Below are 23,928 nucleotides of genomic sequence, written 5' to 3' on the forward strand. Positions count from 1 at the left end.
TTTCCGGCAGCAAACTGTGTGTTTACCAGTGTTATTATCCATTTATTTACAGGGTGTTATTTACAAAATTTACAGTATCATTATTGGATTATTCAATGTGTTATATGATGCTTATTTTAAATAGAACACCGTATGGCGTATATTAATAAATTATTATACTAAACACAGGTTCCTCTTTCGAATGGTATATGGATGTTCTATAACTAGGAGTCATAGTTTTTGCGTAATTTACAATTTTCTTAAACGGAACATCATCTTGGCATAGTTGGTATAAATGAGTGTAGTTGTCAATAAAAATGTATAGTTTTAGTTGTTGATTTGAGAAATAAATTTTTTCGTTATTGAAAATAATTAAATACATAACGAAACAAAGAATTTTATTAAAACAAATACAAAAATAATACAAAATGAACCAACACTTACTATAAGTAAAAAATTATCAGTTATGTAATAGATGTTCAAAATGTTTGCTTTCTCGTGCAATACAACAAGCGATTTTATCTTCAAATGATTTGCTTACATTATTTAACATAGGTGGTGTTATAGACGTAAAAGCGTTCGAAATTCTTAATTTCATATCATCTGGAGTAGTAGCACCTGTAGCATATACAATATTTTTAATATAACCCCATTTAAAAAATCCATCTTTGTCAATCCTGGTGACCTGGGTGGCTTTCGTAGATAGCGTGATTGTTCATTTTTAGGAACAAAATCTAAATATTATACACGGATGTTTATATTTTTGATTATTTCATTCACAGGAGATTCTGACCAATAGAAAGCTACATAAATCTAAATTAAATCGATAATTTTTGATAATTTCCCGTCGTCAAGTATATTACGTCAGATGCCCTTCGTTGCTACGAAAAAATACATTCAGTGACATTAATGACAATTAATGTTTTAAAAATTATAAAAGTGATGACTTTCAACCGTAAAATATTTATAACAAATGTGTGTTTAATTGTACTAATTTGTACTTACATAAATGAATTACAATAAAATTTTGGTTTTGAACAGTTTTATTCATGAAATAATCGCAACAAATTGAACTCGATCTCTAAAATTAATATAGAATTTTTGCACTCGTGACATTTTTGACATAATTTCACTCGCCTTCGGCTCGTGAAATTAAAACTGTCAAAGTGTCACTCGGGAAAAATTCAATAATTTTAGAGCTCTTGTGCAATTACTACTGATAATTACCAGACCATACTGTCATAAAATGACAATGTCATACGATGGCATTAATTAACTACCTACATATTTTGTTTTAAAATCGATTTACAGATTAAGAATTTAAATAATTGCAAATTACGCAAAAACTATGAGACCTAGGTAAAGCACATCCATACACCATTCGAAAGAGGTAAATCTGTTTAGCATAATTATTTATTACTATACATTGCGTTCCACTTAAAATAAGCATAATAAATATGACATATTGAATAATCCAATAATGAAACTGTAAATTTTGAACACTCTGTAAATAAATGCGTAATAATCAATAGTAGAAAACATCCGACCAGTATCCAGCTGTTTAAATGTAAAAGTAATTTTTTTATAGTTTCTTAAATAACTTGAGAACAAGCGTTCTTTTAAAACTTTAAATTTTAAGAAAAGTCAACATAACTCAGAACACTCTGTACATGGTACATGGGTATAGGGAAGTCTTCTAAAACTATACCTTATTTTTTACGGGCAATTAAAAAATGCAATAAAATACAGGGTGTTCCATAAGAAATAATATAACTTTGATACGTCGCCATTTATTGGGACACCCTGTATATTTCAAAATAATTTTAAATTGTAGCTTTTATCAACTTACAACCTATTAATTTAAAATTGTTTACAAATCTTTTACCATTTTGCTGTAATCTTCCGTCCCGTTAGTGGTGACTCACCCTGTATATATCGTGTCTAAAATGATTAGCAAATTTCACTATACTGACTTTTAGTCTAATAGTTTTGACTACTCGTATATTTAATTATCCTTATTATTGCTTTTAGCTCCCTTTGTTCTTCAAATTACTAAAATATTTATTCCAACGCAAAACAAACATTCAAAATTTAATTCAACATTCAGACAATGTGCATAGTTATCGATTTGAATAAAGATATACCTGTTTTGGCCACCCACATTTTAGCATAAAAATGTGGGAAATTCTGCAGAGTACAGTAGGAATTATGTGACGTATGTAGATGAGATATAGGTGTATGATGCTACATGTCGCATAAAAAACTAGCTTTTATGAGTTTTATCACATTCGTGAGCGTATGTGACGTCTCATTTGTTTTTTTTTTATTTGAGGAGAATATGTAAATAAATGGGTAGATATACAAATTTATAGACATAAAAAAACTATACCTTAAAGACTAGATGCAACGTCTTTATTTGCATAACAGCTTTAATTTAATGGTCTTCAAACCTATACATAAACAGGTAAAACATTGAGAAGAAGTGCAATGAAATAAACCGTCCATTATAATAAAATAGGAAATAAATCTTATTTAATTGTAAGTATAGAAAAGTCGAAGGAAATTATCCTTCGGCCAGGCTCTCCTTAACACGTTGACGGACAGTACGTCAAATGTATAAGCAAGTAGTGACACTATTTTGTATTTTGCAAAGTAGATTAGGGAAATTGTTGAATTTTTTGAGTTGAGTTTTTTAACATTTTTTGTAAACATGTGGACGACGACCATGGACATCGTGTCACATTTAATATGCATATGTAGATGTAATGTGACATTTTTTGTTACAACTCGTTATTTTAAAAATGACGTCTAAAAACGTTGTGTCACATTACATCAATGGAAATTAGACGTCTATAGACGTTCTGTGCGTCAACGTGTTAAATAATTACAACATCGGGCGCGTGACAGCAATTCGCTACCATGTACTTCCTTATTTTTTACGGCACTTTTTTAATTACATATTGATTTTGATAGCTGTATCGACATCGTTCTCATTTTGGCAAAAAATTTTAAAAAAATTGTTAATTTAACTAATTTTAATAAATTGTACAAAAATGGATTTAATTTATTTGATCATTACAATTTTTTCCGGGTGTCCCAATAAGAATGGCTCTCGGCCATATCTCAGGAACCGTTTATAGTATAGCTTTGAGAAAAAAATATTTATAACCAAAGTTGCCTCGGGAAAAGCCTGGAAATTATTTTCATAATTATTGTAGGTCCACCGCTAGAGGGCGTAATTAAATATCAAAAATTAAAAAATCAAAATTCTACAAAATTTACCTAATCAAAGGCACTGGACATCCAATCATCGTATTCTTCATAATATTTTGCGTATATTTAATTTCACAAGTCTAAGTCTACCTTTGCAAATAAGAGCTGCGGGGGTGAGTGGGAACCTTTTTATGAAAAAATGGCTGTAAGTCCGGTTCTGCTAAATCGAATTTTGCATACTTGGTCTTGTTGTAAACAGCTCTTTTTCGACAATGTAAGTGTCTTATTTTCGAAATAGCCTAATAAGTAATATGCAAGCTAGGAGGCGTTACTTAATTATTTTCAGAAATCTAGTTTTCTTTGGAAAATATACAAGTATGCATTTTTAATCCTGTATTATAAAATTAGACCAAAGACCGAAAACCGCATGTCGATACCTTTTTTCTATCTCGAGATATCTTAAGAAATGTGTAAATTTTAAACATAACTGTTACTGTCACCGGTAAACGAGGTTAAGGAAAAGTAGTCTGCTATGGAAACAGCAAATAAACATTTTCCAGATGTAAACGTATATAATTAATTAAAACAACAACCAGACATACAACACTATAAAATATAACAAAGAAATAAAAGCAACTACTTACTTCAGTGACTGCCTAAATGTTCAAATTGTTGCCCGTCATTTTGGATGCAAGCATTTACTCTTTCAAGATCAGATTGAATAGCAACAGATTTAACTGTTTTAGACTTTTATTTGTGGGGTCGGATTAAAGACCTTGTTTTTGCCGCTACGCCCACTACTCGAGAAAACATGATCTAGAATCTAGAGAATACGAAACGCCATTCAAAGCATTGCGAAAGTAGAAATTGAGAGTGCTGTTCAATCTACTCTTGAAAGAGTAAATGCTTGCATCGAAAATAATGGGCAGCAATTTGAACATTTAGGTCGTCACTAAGTAAGTATTTGTTTTTATTTCCTTGTTATATTTTATAGTGTTGTTTGTCTTATTGTTGTTTTAATTAGTTATATACATTTACATCTGAAAAATGTTTCTTTGTTTTTTCCATAGCACACTACTTTTCCTTAACTTCGTTTACCGGTGACATTAACAGTTGTTTAAAATTTACACGTTTCTTAAGATATATCGAGATAGAAAAAAGGTATCGATATGCAGTTTTCTGTATTATGTTGCTAATTTGGTCTAAATCTAAAAAGTTTTCTTTGTATTCTCCAAAGAAAACTAGATTTCCGAAAATAATTAAATAACGAATACTAGCTGGCATATTACTTATTAGGCTATTTCTAAAATAAGACACTTACATTGACGAAAAAGAGCTAATTTCAACAAGACCTAGTATGCAAAATTCGATTTAGCAGAACAAGACTTACAGCCATTTTTTCATAAGAAAGTTCCCACTCACCCCCACCTCTTATTTGCAAAGGTAGACTTACAATCAAATATGCGCAGAATTTCATTAAGAATACGATGATTGGATTTCCAGTGCCCTTTCATTAGGTAAATTTTGTAAAATTTTGATTTTTTAATTTTTGAGATTCAATTACACCCTCTAGCGATGGACCTACAATTATAAAAATAATTTCCAGGCTTTTCCCGAGGCAACCTTTGTTATAAATATTTTTTCTCAAAGCTGTACTATAAACGGTTCCTGAGATATGGCCAAGAGCCATTATTATTGGGACACCCGGTACATACCATACTTAGATTTAGAATTAGATTTATAAGTGAATGCACTAAATTTTGTTCATTTCGTAGATTACATAATGACTTAATTTTTTTACTGTAACAATCTACTACGCATCTACTACGTTTAGCAAGGATTATAGCAGAAAGAGTATCGCAGTATGCCCTGGAAATTTGAGCAAACATTTTAAATTAATGTGCCGAAGTGGACCTTTTATTACATGATATTAAAGAAAAAATTGGTTCAAATCGGTGAACAACTTCAAAAATTATAGAGCTGTTTCCAATCTAGATGAGGTACACTATACAGTTATGTGCGCACGAAAAACCGGCAACTAACGCAAAATATGTAAAACATAATACATTCTGAAATAAAAAGAGATGAAACTAGTAGCAGTGGAAATTATCGATATAAACGTATAAATTAAATCGCACTACATGGTTTCCCACCTTTAGACGTCTGTGAAAGGAGTATTTTATAAAATTCTCCTGTCACAGTGACAGTTATCATACTTCTCCGATACATCTAAAGGTGGGAAACTAAGTAATGTAATGTTAATTTATACGTTTATATCGATAATTTCTACCTCTACTAGTTTCATCTCTTTTTACTTCACAATGTTTTACGTTTCTCATCACTATATACACTCAAAAAAATTTAGTTCGTAATATTGATTAACAGTGATTATTGAATAGTATTTCGTTGTAACAACAATTTAATTTGTTGTTTCAACGAACTTTTGGACATTGACGAATGTATTTGGTTATTGTCACAGTGATTGAATAATAATTGTGAAAATAACTAGAGTACATTAATCAATAACACTCAATTTATTCAGCCAATAACTTAGTTTCGTATATTTAATAAATAATGTTAATTGTGGCAGCAACTCACTTTCTTGATTTCGTACATGACAAGCAATTACCTTGGTTTATCATGACAACGTACAGATTTAATTAAAACAATGTACAAATGTTGTTAATATAGAGTAATATATGATTATTGTAAAGATGTAAACTGATTGTTGAGACAACAAATGCATAAATCAATCTACTACTGCGTTTAATACCCACAATCAATGCGTTCATTGTGACAATAATCGTAGTTGTTAAGACAATAAATGTTTTGCTTGACCATTTGAAATGTAACGGCTTTTCCTTATCGTGGTACCCCTAGCTTCTCTGTGTTTCAAAAAGGATTCTTTGTTAAACAATGCTGTTACCTCTACCGAAGTGCCGGATATTTCGTTTCCAAGTGTAGCCCGTAGTAGAAGGAAGTTTTCGTGTGTCTCTTATCGTGAAATATTTTGAAAATTTAAACGCAGAATAAAATATTACAGTATTATCGAGGGTCTGAAGTCCCTGAGAACTTCTATAATGATTATTTTAATAAGTCACAGGGGTGAAAAGGAGAAAATTTAGTATGATTTTTAATTTCAAATATACCATTCAAAAGAAACTTTTTGTTTATTCTAAGGGACTTTCGCCCCTCGGTAATAATGTAATCTTTTATTCTGCGTTTAAATTTTTCAAAAATACTTATTAGTTTTCTCAGGATTCCAAAAAAATTAATGCGTTTAAAAAGAATTCGATCGAAATTTTGCACCTGCGCTCTCAAAAAGGATTAAAGTGTTATACATTTTTGGAATCACTATTTCAAACGCTTTTAAATGAGCTGTCACATGACGTACTTTCCCATTTAAAAAAATCAAAGTTACGCCTGTCACCTGAAGAGGGATCGTGTAAAGTTCGAAACATTGATGTTATAATATACTTTGATTATTTTAAAGATCGACCTGTCCGAGCGTTTTGCTTACGTGTTAAAAATAAATAAGTTAATAAGGGTGGGGGGGAGTGTAACACTTTTGTCCAGTGCACTGTATAAGTGAAATCATATGAGAAATCACACAGTGTAAAGTCCATTAGGTTAAGGACAAAAAATGAGGATTTAAAAAATCATTATTAATCAATTAATATCATACATCGGGCTAATGCATTCAGTAATTATTGATATAAAATACGTTCATAGTAGGAATGAACGAAACTGATTGTAAGAATGAATAGAATTGCTTGTAATAAAAACCGTATTTATTGTGGGAATGAACGGAATTAATTGTAACAATAAACGGAAATAATTGTAGAAATAAACGAAATACGTTAGGAGAAATAACACTGTTATTGACACAACGAATAGTCTTCGTCGGTCAATTAACGACGTTGTTGTTTCAATAAATAGTGTTCGTTGACTCAGTGAACAGTGTTCGTAATATCAATAAATAGTGTTCATTGACTCAGTGAACAGAGTTCGTAATACCAATAAACTGATATTATGGTATACATAATGAATGTTCATCCATTCAATAAACGTAATACATTGGCTCAACTAACGAAAATAATGAAATGATGAACATCGCTTTGTTGTTCCAATAAAACCAAGAATTGGACAAATTTTAAATATTGCGTTTGTTGTCTGAATTAACATTTTTATTGATATTACGTACCTTTTTCGTTGAGTGTATGTATATACATGATTAGATATTAGATTTTGTCGTAACTTGTCTCAGAAAAATCAATTTTCCTGCCGATCTCTAAAATATCTGCAGTGCTAAGATAGCATTTTCATTTTCCGCCAGCTTTCTTAATATTTCCTTTTCACTTGGAGAACAAGATAAACGATTTTTACAGTGGAAATCTCATATTTTTTGTTAGAAACGCTGAAACATCTGGTCATAATTTTCTTCGACTACAGAACCGGGTTAAGGTATATTTGAAACATTAATTATTAATATATAAGAACAATTAAAGAAGGATCTTACAATAGGTGTGATACTAACATACTTGGTAACATTTGTAGTGCCCTTAATTTGTCCAAAGTTAAATGTAGGTCCCCCCCCCCATTTTTTCATTCTTCTCGGTTCAGTGCTAATCCTGAACATCTGGTCCCTGCGTATCTTTTTAGATTATCCGACCATCTCATCTGTGGTCTCCCCTTTCCTCTTTTATGGCTCCAAGGTCTCCAGTGGGTTATCGCCTCATTTCATCTTATGTCTCTTTGTCTACAGTTGTGTCCTGCAAATTTCCATTTGAGAGTAACTGTATGGTTGTTTACCTCTTTCACTTTGGTTTTATTACTCCATGTATTTTTCTTTCTATTACTTATGTAGCTTGATACCCAGCATCTGCCTTTACATTGCCCTTTGAGTCTTGGCCATCTTTTCCATATTTTCCTTTGTGAAGGTCCCTGTCTGTGCTCCAAATGTAAGTACTTATATACTCCATCTAATTTACTTACCATTGCACGTCATCCGCGTCATAGCCCGTGACGTCACATGATACCAACACGAAATATTTAGGCGGTAGGTGTGTTCTTTTTTAGAATCCTTTTGCCGAGTACACTGGAATTACAGTTACTAGACATATTTTATTATATACGGGTAGAAATAATATTTGAAGATTTCTATTAATGCTATCTTAAATAAATACACAATAATATGTTTCGTTTAATTTGTATAAATGGATTATACGCTGTGAGCTCGTACGTAGAGGGGATATTTACAAATTCGCGAGCGCCAGTAGTGGCAAGTCTGTAAAAGTTTACCGGAAATTTGACATAAATGTCAAAGTGATTAATTTAAAATTAAAATTAAAAACATTAATTATAAAAAATATTAGTTGGTCAAAGTCGTGGTATATATTTTTGCCTTAAATATACTTACGTTTTAAATACTGAATTTAAGTTTTTTTAATGTTCCGTAATATGTAATTATAATTTAATCTAAAAATCTTAGCGCCATCTACACGATAATTGTGAAAGTATACGAAGTAAGAAATTTATATTTTATCAATAGAACGTCAAAATGATTAGCAAAATCTTTAAAAAATCGATTACAATTTAATTACTTTTTTGCGTTGTAAATGTTAAGCGATAACAATTAAATAATAAATTTAAAAATTACCGGTGAAAGTTGAATTAGTAATTCGCTAGGAGCGCCACCAGCGAAGCTCAGAGCGTATAAAGCGTTTTTATGAAGCACATTTGTTCGGAGCACACTGTAACTGTAATAGAACAAAGGTGACATTTTGGCATAAATTGGTAACATTTATTTGACAGTTGCGGTATTGACACTTTAGATTTGTTTTTATTATTTACTCTAAGTATTTGTTTTATTATTTATTGTTTTTATTATTTACTTTAAGGTAAGATTATAACTTAATTCTAGTTTTCTATGTCTAATGTTTTTATTTATTTACATTGAATATTAATTTGTTTTGTTGTATATTCCAAGTTTGCAGTAATTATGTGATCTGTTTGATTTAAAATGGATTCAGGATTTTTTTATACTTTGGCAACAATGTCAACTTAGATCTCTGACATAGATAATGACGTGCAACGGTAAGTAAATTAAAAAAAAAATACATACATCCATCCTGTTTTAAACCTTTTCAATTCAACTCGATAACTTGGTATAAAAAATAAAAAAATAGAAAAAATCCCTATTTCATAAACATGTTTAGTCCTAGATGCTATGTTACATAAAAGGACCTCATACTTTTGCCAGGTTATTAGTTCATTTGATATTCTTCTTCACTTCCAATATCAACACTCAGGTACCTTAACCAATTAATTCACATATCATTATATCATATCAGTTTCCTCCTGTGACTCATACAACTTATCTTAATTTCAACACTACTTTAATATCAGACTTCCTTTTACTATAGACTCTCTAATTTACTCTGCCATTGGTACAATTAAACCAAACACTCCTTTTAATTCATAGTAAATCAAATTTTCAACAGCACAGTTGGACTTACTTCAATTTGAATAGGAACATGTATAGATGGCTGCATAGATTCTGGCTACTTCTCATTATAAAAATCATTTCATACTTCACGTTCATCTTACATATTCAAAGTACTTACTTAAATGTAATTATAGCCACAACTTTGTTGATGTTTGTTATTACTAGGTAAATTTTCATTAAATATTTTACTAACAATTAGTTGGCTGTCGGAATACAGGGTAAATTCCACGTCACGTTGTCCATCTGTCTTTTGACACCTTTCAGAAACATCACTCATTTTGCATTCAGTTGCCATTAAGTCATTGGAATGTGATCACCTCAATTTGGATCCCACGTGTTGGGAAACTTGTATACCTTACCTTAGGGCATTATCCTGTTTGCCATGTGACCATCACAGGCCTTTTTACTGAAGCATGCACTTTTAAGGCATCTATATTTTATGTAAAGGGTTTTTACCCAAATATTTTTCTTTTGTGGCTCAGCTAGCATCCAGTTTGTAAGTATAACCAACTTGCTCTAACCTTTGTCAAAATTTAAATAATAACTTTATATTCATTAAATCGGTTATACTTATTTTTAGATCGAACACTGATGATGATTTTTTATAAAAATCGAAAACGTTTTGTTGTGATGTAGCCCTTTTAAGGGATTTTTAATAAAAAAATTTTTATACCTTTTACAAAGGATTTCTTTCCAATTTTGGTAAGTAAATTAGACAAACTGTGGAACAAATTGATCATACACTTTTGTGCGGAGGTATTGGACATATTTCTGGTTTTTGAGGATATAGCTGATTTTTCCGAATGTCATCCATGTGAGTCTTATTCTTCTTTTTATTTCTGCTGTTTGATTTGCTTTACTCAGTTTCATTATTTGGCCTAGGTATATTTACTCTCTGACTTTCGGGTCTAGGATGTTTCATCGCCGCCGTTTCGATGCCGCCGTTTCGATGCCGCCAGTTCGATGCCGATGCCGGCCGATTCATCGCCAGTCAATTAATCGCTATCTGATATATTTCCGAATTTTCGACAGTTACAATTATTAGTTATTTTTAGTATTAATTAGGAATTCTAGGAAATGCGAGATATGACGGCGATGAAATGGACTGGCGATGAATCGGCGGCATCGAAACGGCCGGCGATGAACCGGCGGCATCGAAATGTCCCATTCCGCTGACTTTCTGTATTGTAGCTACTTGTTCCTATTTGCATGGTTTCGTGGTCCTCTTCTACGTTTGTCATAATATTACATATTTAGTTTTTGTGTAGTTCATTTTTAGACATATCTCGTTTGCTTCCTTGTCCAATTGTGTCATCATTTAAAGTCCGCGAGTCTTTACCCGTGCGTCATTAATACCTGACGAGATAAAACACATACTTTTATCTAGCATCATTCTCTTCCACGCATGAGACTAATGCCAAACCAGCTGCCGCCTTTTGTTTACTTTTGTGGCTGTCAGTTTGTTGAATTTTTTGCTGTTATTTTGTCGAATTTTTGCATTTTGAAGTTTTTTATAGTATACAAACAGTTGTTCTCACAAATAATTTTATATTGGAGTTAGAAATTTCGTGATAGTTTATGTTATTTTACGATAAATTTTGACAACGTACAAAGCTAACCTCATTATTGACACATTTAAGGAATGGTTTTGTTTAATGTTCCGCCAAAGTGAATAAAAAAAAAGAAAATATGTTATTGAATTTTTTTATAAATTCTTTATTTATTTATTAATCAATGATAATAAAATAATTTATTAAGCTACTTCAAATGTAGCCGTAATTATGCACCAAAATTTTAAAGCAAAACTTAAATTTGACATTCTATTTATTTGATAACGTCAAAATTTTATACTAAAACCCGTGATCGGAATAATACCCACTTTCTGTCGCGTTTAATAAATTTCCGACTTATTTCGTATGCTTTAAATGATGACGCACGGGTAAAGACTCGTGGACTCAACTGTGGTTAAGATCTTTCATTAGTCTAAGACTTATTCGTGGAGCATGCCCTGAACGTATCCTGAACGTACCCAGAGGGAGATCGCCTGCGCATTACGTTTTCGGAGGGAAATATTCGACCTTATTGAACGTCCAATTTTGTAATGCGCAGGCGGTCTCCCTCTGGGTACGTTCGGGTTATACAGCGTGAAAAGGCCTATATTGTCTGATATCACCGCTTTGTTATCCGCAGATCTCAGGTTATTCAGCAGTTCTCCATTGATGTTGAATCCTTTGTTGTGTCATTCAAGTTTTTTCCATGCATCTTTAAGTTCATGGAGATCAGGTAAAAAAGTACCATGTTGGGGAATTTAACCCGGCAAGGCATGAGACAAGTTCGGTGGACTGTTTAAATTATTAACAATTTAAGGCTAATTTATGAACTTTCGTCTACTAGTAAAAAGTAAAACAGTTTGTACGGATTTGTTTGAGAAAACACGCTTATTGCTTTAAAATGGTGATATTGAAACAAATTATCGGTTTATCCCAAATGTTTTTGTAATAGGTACTTACCTATTGCTCTCTATTCTCTCTACGTTTAAGAGAACTATTAATTTATGTCCTGAAATCAAAGTTGGTAGACTACAATGACCTCAGGATTGTATCGAATTTATACTATAAGCACCTATAAGCAACGAGCAAAAGTACATACATACGTGTTAATGATAAGTGGTCAGAGGAAATGGAAATCAGACGTGGGTGAGACAGGGATGCGTGTTGTCGCCAATTTCTTTTAATGCCTACTCGGAAGAGATCTTGAAAACAGGTCTTGAGGGTAAAACAGCTGGACTAAAGGTAAATGAAATTCCCATTAACAACATTAGATATGCGGTTGACACAGTCATCTTAGCCGAAAATATTGGGGATCTTCAGAGGCTGGTGACCAGAATAGCGAAGTTTGGACAAAAATACGGTCTAACAATAAACGTTAAGAAGACAAAATTTATGAGAATATCTAAAACTCAAAGAAATCTCTTAATAAACGGATCCAATGTCTAACGAGTCGACCAATATGCATATTATTGGAACAATGATCAACTTCACAGGTGATTACTTCCAGAAAATCAAAACCAGAATAGAAAAGGCTAGAGCAAATTTTAACAAAATGAGAAAAGTGCTCTGCACAAGAGATTTGAAGTTGGAGCTAAGAGTTAAGTTGGCTAAGTGCTACGTTTCCTCAACTTTGTTTCATGTAATGGAAGCTTGGAACTTGAATGCCCATCAATGAAAAAACTAGAATCATTAGAGGTGTAAAGAAGATTTCTGAAAATATCGTGTACAGAACACTTCACAAACAAAGAGGTTCTGAGAAAGATGAATAAAGAAATGGAAGTCTTAAATACAATTAAAACCAGAAAATTGGAATATCTCGGACATATTACACGTGGAGAGAGATACAGCTTGCTCCAATTGATTATGCAGGGAAAGATTCAAGGAAAAATAAGCATAGGAAGGCGCAGAATCAAGTGGCTGCGCAACCTGAGAGAATGGTACATACGGTTGTAGGTACAAGAAATGAACTTTTCAGAGCAGCCGTCTCTAAAGTCCGAATAGCTATGATGATTGCCGACCTCTGTTGCGGAGATGGCACTTAAAGAAAAAGATAGAAAAATAAAAGTCGAAAAATCAGAAAAATTATTATAATTGTTTCATTAGGCATAAGAGTAATGTGCTGTAAAGATATCTTCTGCCGGTACAACTTTGTACTCCGGGTTTGTATAAAGGTTAGTCATTGAAATAAAAAGCACACTGTGGAATAAGAAATATTGGAACTAAATAAACTATTTCTACTAGGAAATAAGCAAAAGCTGAACAACACCCATCTCATCGACATCAAAAACAAACGTCTTGGCGGAATCACGTATTTCAGTTTTCTACACTGATTAGCTACGCGATAAAACAAGTCTTGAAATACATTACAAAGCGGATATAGGTAGCGATTATGACCAGCACGGATCTGTTTTAAGGTGGATGTGAGAGGTGGCATTCGGATTTTTGCAGATAAAGTTAAGTGCCAACTTCGTTAATTGTAATTCACTTATGCTCCTTCTCAAATATGCCCGAAACATTAATAAAAAAATTTAAATATTTAAAAATTTCTATAAACATCGAATTTTTTCTACTTTCTCTGCTTATAACTTTAAAACCATGCATTTTGGATCAAAGTCGTAGAAAAATAAAATAAAGGTAATTAAATTTTGTATGACATACGACTGATTAAAAATGTCTTAAGTTATTACCCTTTGTGCAAAATAGCAATAAATACAAAATAAGGGGGCAAAATAAGCCTGTTTTTGTTCAATGCTTTTCAATCACTTTGGTTGCAGTTAGAACCTTTGTAATTCGCTTAAAAAATTTTTATAACATACTTAAACCGTCAACCAAATTTCATTAAAATTGACCCAATAGATTTTGCATAATAATTTTGCAATCTAATTTTTTTTAAAAAGTTCAAATTTTTTAAAAACTTTCTGAACAAAAGTAGACCATTTAAAAGTTTTCTATTTTTTTTACATATAAAAAGGCACTTTACCTATCTAATGCACCTTGCGGCATGAAAATCGGATTATTTAAGCAGCCTCAGCAATGTTTTAAATTTATAAACAAATTAGTGCTGTCGCCAGTAGGGGGTGCAACGGCCTCCTTTATTTAGATGGACTTCCCAAGTTTTTTTTATGTATTTTGACCCGTAGAACACGAATGTTTTGGGTAACAGTTGATCCGGGTATCGATAAGATTGTTATAAAGAAAGAACTTGAGGAATTACTTAACATTGATTTTTTGCAAAATAAAACATTTTTTTTTGTATTTTGGGTCAATGTAAGCAAAAAATGTTCTTACAAGTTTTTTCGTAGGATGCACAGTTTTCGAGATAAACGCGGTTGAACTTTCAAAAAATCGAAAAATTGCAATTTTTGAACCCAAATAACTTTTGATTAAAAAATAAAATAGCAATTCTTCTGACAGCATTTGAAAGTTTAAGTCAAATTATACCAGTTTGCATTGTTAAAAATTAATTTTTAAACAAAGCTATTTTTTTATAAGCCAAAAAATTGTTTATAATTTTAAAACATTGCTGAGGCCCCTTAAATAATCCGATTTTAATTCTGTAAAGTGTATTAGATAGGTAGAGCGCCTCTTTGTATGTAAAAAAAATAAGCCAACTTCTAAATGGTTTACTTTTTGTTGAGAATGTTTTTAAAAAATTTGAACTTTTTAAAAAAAATTTAGATTGCAAATTTATTATGCAAAATCTATTAAGTCGATATTCATTAAATTTTGTAGACGGTTTAAGTATGTTATAAGAATTCTCTAAGCGAATTACTAAGGTTCTAAGTGCCAGCAAAGTAATTAAAAACATTGAATAACAACAGGCTTATTGTGCTGTCTTATTTTGTATTTACTGCTATATTGCAGAAAGGGTAATAATTTAAGGGTAAATATTTAATAATAATAAGGGTTAATTTAATTACTTAAAAATAACAGCTTAGTAATAAAATAATGACAAAAATTTCTTCAGGATCTTGTAGGGGGGCTTTAAACTCTGATTTAGTCACTTTCTGACTTTCATAATAATAGCTTTTAACCGACTTATTAAGCCTTGAAAATGGCCATTTTCGAGTTTTTCAAATTTTAAATTGCTTATAACTCGAAAACGATCAACTTTAGAGAAAAAATACAACAGACCTTTTTTGTCCAGAATGGTCCAAAAAACCTAAAAAAAATTTGTCCTTGCCAAAAATATTGATTTTTGCAATTTGATTAAAAAAAATTGTTTAAAAAAATTTGGACCACTTTTCGCGTGGGCGACTTCTTGAACCTTATTCTAAGGTGTCTCACGAATGTGATTACCTATGCAAAAAAATCTCATGGGAATATTTTTCCCAACGAACCCGCCGTTTTCGCCTTGTCTAAATTGCATAGTTTATATTTTATAACGCAATTTTTTACACAATGTTACAGTATATTTTCCACGATATGTTTGACCTAGTGGTTTGGCTTTTTAATTTTTTTCTAGACATCGCCTCTCCTCTTCACTTTTCTGATCTTGACGATGGCAAAATGTTCTTTCCCATCAAATTTTGTGTTCGAAAATACTTTATAAACTGATGTTCTCGATCTCTCTACTATATACTTCTTGAACTAAGAGTTAATTAAGGAACTGCTACAGATCGGCGAAAATCTAATAAAAATATATTTGACTTATTGACTTTCTTTTAGAGAAACTATGAATTTACTATGAACGCCATATCAATCAGTCGTTGTAAATATCACCTCTTAGCTCTGATTTTAGTGGCATATTTGCCAACAACCTATTTAGAAGTGTTGTTTTTGTAAAAAAAAATTAAATCACGTTTTTATTAAAATTAAAAGTTGCACCATTTTTTTTTCTAGTAAAAATTTTGTTCTTTGTACCCTATATTTTAACATACACTTCATTAAAAAGCTAAATTTCAAATTTTGTCACTTAACTTTTGCGATTAAACTTTGCAATTCAGGAATCTTCACCTTTTACTTTAAAAAAATCATAACTTTTATTATAATAAGACTGAAAGATTGTAACAGGTTCCATTGTCTTCAGAAAGCTGAGTAATATATACTATAAAAATTTCAGAAAAAATATTAAAATATAACAGTTGTAGCGAGTTAAACGGAAAAAACCTAATTTCATTTTTATTTCATTTTTAGGGCAAAATAGCGATTTTGACAATGTTCCACCACTTAAAATTCAGGATAAACCTCATTTTCGTTTTTAGCACCATCAAAATATGTTTGGAAGTATGGAAAAAATTAGCCATTCACCACACCGTGGTCAGTATCTCCAGAGATAAGCGATTTTTTGGGGGGTGCCACTCGTCTATAAAGTCACATTACATTTTCCTACTGCATTATTTTGACTTAAAATTTTCCAGAAAACTTCTTCATGACTTATGTTTTAATGCTGTGTTGGTGAAAATTATAAACTAAAAAGCTTCTCACTCAACTTTTTTAAGTAAACATGAAACTAACGAAATCTGACGACAAAATGTTTAAAAATTAACAACTCCTCTATTAATTTTTCAAAACATTTCTGACAAATCTTGTTGTTATCTAAATACATCGAAGATGATACAGTAAAATTTTCAAAAGGAAATATTTACAGCGGCCAAAGATACAGTGAGTTAAATTTGAAAAATCATCAAAATTGGTTTTTCACATTATTGGTTAAAAGTTGATTTTTGGACATGTTCCACCAACTCTAGATAAAAATAAACTTCATATTCCTATTCAGCGACCTCGAAAACATAAAGAATTACCAAAATTTGCTATTCACCTATCATAGTCGCTTTTTCGATTTTTAAGCCTCAAATTAGGGTGTGCCGCTCGCCTAATAATGGAACATTGGCAAATTCTTATCTTATAGAATTAAATACTTATTTTCGGCGATGTTTTTACTCAGTACTGCTCTGTTCACCTTTTTGAGTTCGTGATTGTGTGCAATTTTCCAGAAATCTCTAACGGATTACATTCAACTCTGTCGCTTAATTGTTTTACGCCAACAAAAGCGATGGCAGAGAGCTCCATAGGGTGTTCTATAAACCCAAATATCAGTATAACCCGGGGATCAATATCTTGGAGAATGTACACTGTACACCGTGCCAAATACATTTGGCTGTTTCATCGAATTCTAAATATTTCCTTCGGGAATATTGTTGTTTCATTCTCATTTAGTTTGTTTAACAAAAAACTAGTATCATAATAAAAAATACGATAAAACAACTACATATTATAAATTTATATACTATGCTACTCATCACTAAACGAAGTTTGCTAATTTTTAATGTGTCATATTTTCCCTAAAAACGTGAGCTATGGTTATTTGATTTCATCTCTTTTACATTTTTGATAGTCATGTTTTACGAATTTCTTAGTGTTCATGAGATATGCATAAAATCACTGTAGTAAACATGCCATTTCAAAAAAGTTTCTTTTGAAATTCTTACCTTCAATGCACAAAATTTTAAGGTTATCAAAGTCCATTTTTGCACATGTTTTGCCCAAGCAGGGCCAAGCAAAAGATGATTTCGTTATTCTACAGTCACTTTTGTGGGAAATACTTAATATGATTGGACAGATTCCTCCCAGTTTCACCAATATATAGAGCCTCACACTGAGTACAATTGATGCTGTACACTACGTTCGTTTTGTCTAACTTGGTGTGCAGAAACTCTACCGACAAACGAAGACAGGAGATTCCTCAGATAATTTTAAGACAATTTAACCCAATTCACCTAGTCCGAAAATGCTTCCTAAGGGAGCTAGAGCTCTTTGAAGATGGCGCCATGTAATTAGTTTTTCTTAAATACCTCCAGAACGCTTCTATTTAGAAAAACGAAAATTTGAATACATATTTACTTTCCAGAAATGAATCGATTCCATCCATTGCGAATTTCTAGTACCGGTCATAGGCGTCCGTTTTGGGTAGGGCAACGGTTATTTTATTGCACAACTTTTTTGTCTTCAACTTTTAAGCATTTTTGTTACTGGATTATTAAATTGTGAGGTATTCTAGAACTAAAAGGTACTCCTACTTTAAGTCGGTAGGACACACCGTTTTCTAGAAAAATCAATTTGAAAGTTTTTACTTTTGGGAATTTGAAAAAAAATTAAAAAGAAAAATTTAAAAAACGATGTATTTTACCAACTTAAAGCAAGAGTAGCTTTTAGTACTCGAATTGAATAATCTAGTGTCAAAAATACTTAAAAATTAAAGACAATAAAGTTATGCTATAAAATAACTGTTGACCTACCCAAAACGGACGCCTATGACCGGTACTAGAATTTCGCCATTAATGAAATCGATTAATCTTTGGAATATAAATAAATGTAGCAGTTTTCATCTTTCTACATATTTTTTTTAATCTTTTTTTTTTTTAATTTAAAGAACGAAAAATTTTCGAGGCCTATTCGATCTTTCTAGAAAACGGTGTATCCTATCGACTTAAAGTAAGAGTACCTTTTAGTACTAGAATACCTCACAATTTAATAATTCAGAGTCAAAAATGCTTAAAAATTAAATAAAAAAAAGTTAGGTGATAAAATAACCGTTGCCCTACCCAAAACGGACGCCTAGAACCGGTACTAGACCGGTACTAGAAATTCGCAATGGATGGAATCAATTCATTTCTGGAAAGTAAATACGCATACCAATTTTCGTTTTTCTAAATAGAAGCGTTCTGGAGGTATTTCAGAAAAACTAATTACATGACGCCATCTTCAAAGAGCTCTAGCTCCCTTAGGAAGCATTTTCGGACTAGGTGAATTGGGTTAAATTGTCTTAGAATTATCTGAGAAATCTCCTGTCTTCGTTTGTCGGTAGAGTTTCTGGACACCCTGTATATTATAGGATATTTCGTCTTTGAACAGTCATGATTTTGATGTTTTTTGTTGCTTTTTTTACATTGTCAATAATCTTTATTATTTGTGATAACATATTCATGATGGTATGCAAGCAATGTTCTGAGATCTTGTATAAAATGGTGTCAGATTATTCACATTATCCGTATTATAAATAAGCATCCTGTATAGCGTTTGTGAAAGATAAGACTTCGTAATCATAATGGTTCTCAATAACTGAAGATCTGGTAGGTATACACGTGATGAAACGGCCTTATGACACGTTCTTTTAAGCCTGTGATGAGGTCCATCTTCATCGTATGGGTTCTGTGAGGATGATATGCAAAAGGAAATGGAGTTGGATGGGGCGCACACTAAGGAGACCTGACACATACATAGCGAGGCAAGCCTTAGAATATACACCACATGGAAAGAGAAGAACAGGTAGACCCGTAGAAACGTGGAAAAGAAGTGTCGAGAAAGAAATTAATGTTATTGGGAAAACCTGGGCATAAATAAAGATCAGTGCAAGGGGTAGGACAGAATGGAGGCAGATAGTTGACGCGCTGTGCTCCGCATGGAGTGAATAGGAATAAGTAAGTAAAATATGAGAAAATGCTTTTAAATATAGTGAGGTTCAAAATTATGGAATAAATTTAATTTTTCTAGAACAGGCCATTTTTGAGAAATATCCCAAGACCGATCGATTTTTATTTTTAAATTATAATTTTTTGACATATGTGTATGACCCAATAGTAACGTCATCCATTTGGGCGTGATGACGTAATCGACGATTTCTTTAAGGGAATAGGGGTCGTGTGGTAGCTCATTTGAAAGGTAATTAAATTGTCTATTCAGTAATATAAACATTAACATCATTATTTATACAGGGTGGCCAAAAAATAACTTTTGAATTAAATTAATTCACGCAAAAAGAAGTATAATTTAATATTTAATTTATTTAAGAAATATTTAATTTATTTAATTCAAAATACTTTTACTGCTGTCAAAAAATATGAAAGTTCAAGTCCTTGAAAGTTCCAGTCCAATTCTATCGGTTTTGATTACCTTCAGCGCTAAAAATTAATTTTTGTATTGTTAAACAAAGCTATAAACACAAAGTGATTGAATGATGTTTTCAATGCATTTCTCATTTGAAATCGAACGAGTAGGCGCGCATACAGACAATTTCTACGTAGATTACGAATATTAAAAAGCATACATTGGGCACGGGAAACACTATGTGTTTATGGCTTTGTTTAACAAATAAAAACTTAATTTTTAGCAAAGCAAATAATCAAAACCGATAGAATTTGACTTGAGCTTTCAAATGCAGTAAGCAGAATTGCTATTTTATTTTTTAATAAATATAGTCCTGTCGCCACGGGGGGGGGGGGGGTACAAGGGCCTCCTTAATTCAGATGGACTTACCCAAGTTTTTTTTATGTATTTTGACCCGTAGATTACGAATTTTTTGGGTAACATTTGATCCGGATGTCGATAAGTTTGTTATAAACAAAGAACTTGAGGAATTAAATAACAGATATTTTTCGGAAAACAAAACTTTTTTGTATTTTTTGGGCGATTCTCAGCAAAAAATGATCTTATAAGTTTTTTTGTAGGATGCATAGTTTTAAAGATAAACGCGGTTGAACTTTCAAAAAATCGAAAAAGTGCAATTTCTGAACCCGAATAACTTTTAATTAAAAAAAAATAGCAATTCTGCTTACTGCATTTGAAAGTTCAAGTAAAATTCTATCGGTTTTGATTATTTGCATTCCTAAAAATTAAGTTTTTATTTGTTAAACAAAGCCATAAACACATAGTGTTTCCCGTGCCCAATGCATGCGTTTTAAGGTACGTAATTATACGTAGAAATTGTCTGTATGCGCGCTACTCGTTCGATTTCAAATGGGAAATGCATTGAAAACATCATTCAATCACTATATGTTTATAGTTTTGTTTGACAATAAAAAAATTAATATTTAGCAATGAAAGTAATTAAAACCGATAGAATTTGAATTGAACTTTCAAATGCTGTAAGCAGAATTGCTATTTTATTTTTCAATCAAAAGTTATTCAGGTTCAAAAATTGAAATTTTTCGATTTTTTGAAAGTTCAATCGCAGGTCGAAAACTATGCATCCTACGAAAAAACATTTTTTGCTTAGAATGACCCAAAAAATACAAAACAATATTTTGTTTTGCGAAAAATCGCTGTTATGTGATTCCTCAAGTTCTTTGTTGATAACAATCTTATCGACATCCGGATCGACTTTTACCCAAAAATATAGTTATTTGGGTTCAAAAATTGCACTTTTTCGATTTTTTGAAAGTTCAACCGCGTTTATCTCGAAAACTATGCATCCTACGAAAAAACTTATAAGATCATTTTTTGCTGAGAATCGCCCAAAAAATACAAAAAAATGTTTTGTTTTCCGAAAAATCTCTGTTATTTAATTCCTCAAGTTCTTTGTTTATAACAATCTTATCGACATCCGGATCAACTGTTACCCAAAAAATTCGTGTTCTACGGGTCAAAATACATAAAAAAAACTTGGGTAAGTCCATCTGAATTAAGGAGGCCGTTGTACACCCCTGGCGACAGGACTATTATACAAATCTCTAGTAATATAGAAATGATGTTTGCTAACCATAAGCAAAGTTTTCGTTATGATAATTCTCGCATTTTCACCTTGTTTAATTTTATGATCTTAACTTGCTCAAATTTGTGACTTACCGCTAATATATTGAGGCCAAATCCGGTAATGTATAGTGTCCAACTAGGAACTGTCGATGGTAAAAATGGATGTCTAATACTTTCATCATCACAAAACACACCTCTACGGTACGCACTTCCCCAACAGTACAAAAATAGGATGGGCCATCCAACTGAAAAAAAAAAATGTCACAGATTAATATGACTACATAAAAATATAAATGTAGGTTGCATATGTATTTTGATATCCTTAATACTTATTTGTTTTAATAAATACTAGTTTTACAATACACCACTGTTAAAAACAGCAGCAAAAACCACCTACCACACATGACCTCTTATTAAAAACTTCAATTCTTTAAAAAAGTGTGTTCGTTCTTTTGTAGTTGTCCATTTTCTATGTTTTTAAACATTATAACTATTTTGAAAACTAATAATGTATTTCTAAAAATTGGAACCAACTTGTAAGTGACAACAACTACAACACATAACACTAGCATCTACATACATACCTACATAATATGTATACAGTATGGTGCAAATGAAATGAATAAATTCGTTATCTCGTAAACCGGCAACTTTAAGGGAAAATCCCGAAACAGGTCGATTTTTATTTTTAGATTATGATATTTTGGCATATATGGCATACTAGTGACGTTATCCATCTGGGCGTGATGACGTAATCGATAATTTTTTTAATGAAAATTGGGGTGGTGTGCTAGCTCATTTGAAAGGTTATTCAATTTTCTTTTCATTACTATAAACATTTACATAATTATGTATACAGGGTGTCTAAAAAAATTATTAAATAAATAAACTATTTGACAAAAAAAAAAGAATGTATGTAATTTATTTAATTCAAAATACATTTTACTGCTGCCACAAGTCAGAGAAAAATGTTTTTTTCACAAATAAACATTGTTTTTTCAATGTTCAAACTTCCGAGAGGCAGGTGGCTGGTGGGAGCCTTGAACATTGAATTTAATCGAAAAGCAATGATTATTTGTGAAATAATTTGTTTCTGTTTTCGAATAACAGTAAAATGTATTTTGAATTAAATAAATAACATACTTTCTTCTTTTTTTCTCACATAATTTAATTTAAAAAATTTTTTTGGACATACTGTATAAATACTTATGTAAATGTTTATATTACTGAATAGAGAATTAAAAAAACTTTCAAATGAGCTTGCACACGACACCTATCCCTATTTAAAAAATAATTGATTACGTCATCACGCCCAGATGGATGACGTCTTTAGTATGATACATTATATGCCCAAATATCATAATTTAAAAATAAAAATCGACATGTTTCGGGATTTTTTCTCAAAGTCGCAGGTTTGCGAAATAAGGATTTTAGTCCTTTCATTTGCACCATACTGTATAAAAAACAAACATATCGACTATATTAAAAGCCGTACACTAGCTGGACACAAACCTTTTAACGTAACACACACATATAGAAAGGATCCACTCGAAAAAACTGAGAGGCAGGTCTTCCTTTGAGGAGATGATGACATCGGATAACTTTGTGCATGTTAGCTGTAACAACTCTTTTGTAACTGATATCTATTAATTATTTGTTACAATAAATAAAATAAGCCCTCTTTAACTGGCCTGAAGATGGGACAGGTACTGTAGGTCCCGAAACCGGTCGCCATTTTCTAAGGTCAAAATAGAGAAATATAGATTGTGAGTATTGACCTTTTTCATTACCCAATTAAATATGAGTAGAAATGACTTTTTCCACCTACCTCTACCGAAAGTATACTTTTCCGGACCTGATTATAGGGAGAAAGGTTGTACTTTTCCTCCCTAGGGAGGAAAAGTATTTTTCCTCCCTAGGCAAGAAAAGTAAAACTGACGTCATGGTATTTCATTTATGAAATATAACTTATTGACACATTAATTAAATACCATTTTTTGTTTATTTAATTATATCTAGATGTAACTTTCTTAAACAAGATAAATAGTTCTTTCTTTCTACCTAAAATAGGTGGAATTTGTCGCTTGGTAATAATTTACCTGCCGTTTTTTATTGTTTTTGTTGCTTAGATATATTTCGTTAAAAAATAAATTTTAAAGGGAAGCTTATCATTATTATTGCACGTAACCTGTTCAGCCGTTTAGAACG

At 31.5% G+C, this 23,928-nt stretch overlaps 1 protein-coding gene across 1 annotated transcript in view; it reads right to left on the bottom strand.

Annotated features, from left to right (window-relative positions):
- Window positions 1–23,928, bottom strand: part of LOC114332038 (putative phosphatidate phosphatase) — a 431,124-nt gene that overhangs the window by 344,095 nt on the left and 63,101 nt on the right. The window contains exon 2 of the mRNA XM_028281745.2: window positions 21,814–21,965. Within this exon, the coding sequence (XP_028137546.1) occupies window positions 21,814–21,965 (152 nt within the window). The remainder of the gene's footprint in view (window positions 1–21,813; window positions 21,966–23,928) is intronic.

This window comes from Diabrotica virgifera, chromosome 8 (assembly GCF_917563875.1).
Source record: "Diabrotica virgifera virgifera chromosome 8, PGI_DIABVI_V3a".
Taxonomy (NCBI): domain Eukaryota; kingdom Metazoa; phylum Arthropoda; class Insecta; order Coleoptera; family Chrysomelidae; genus Diabrotica; species Diabrotica virgifera.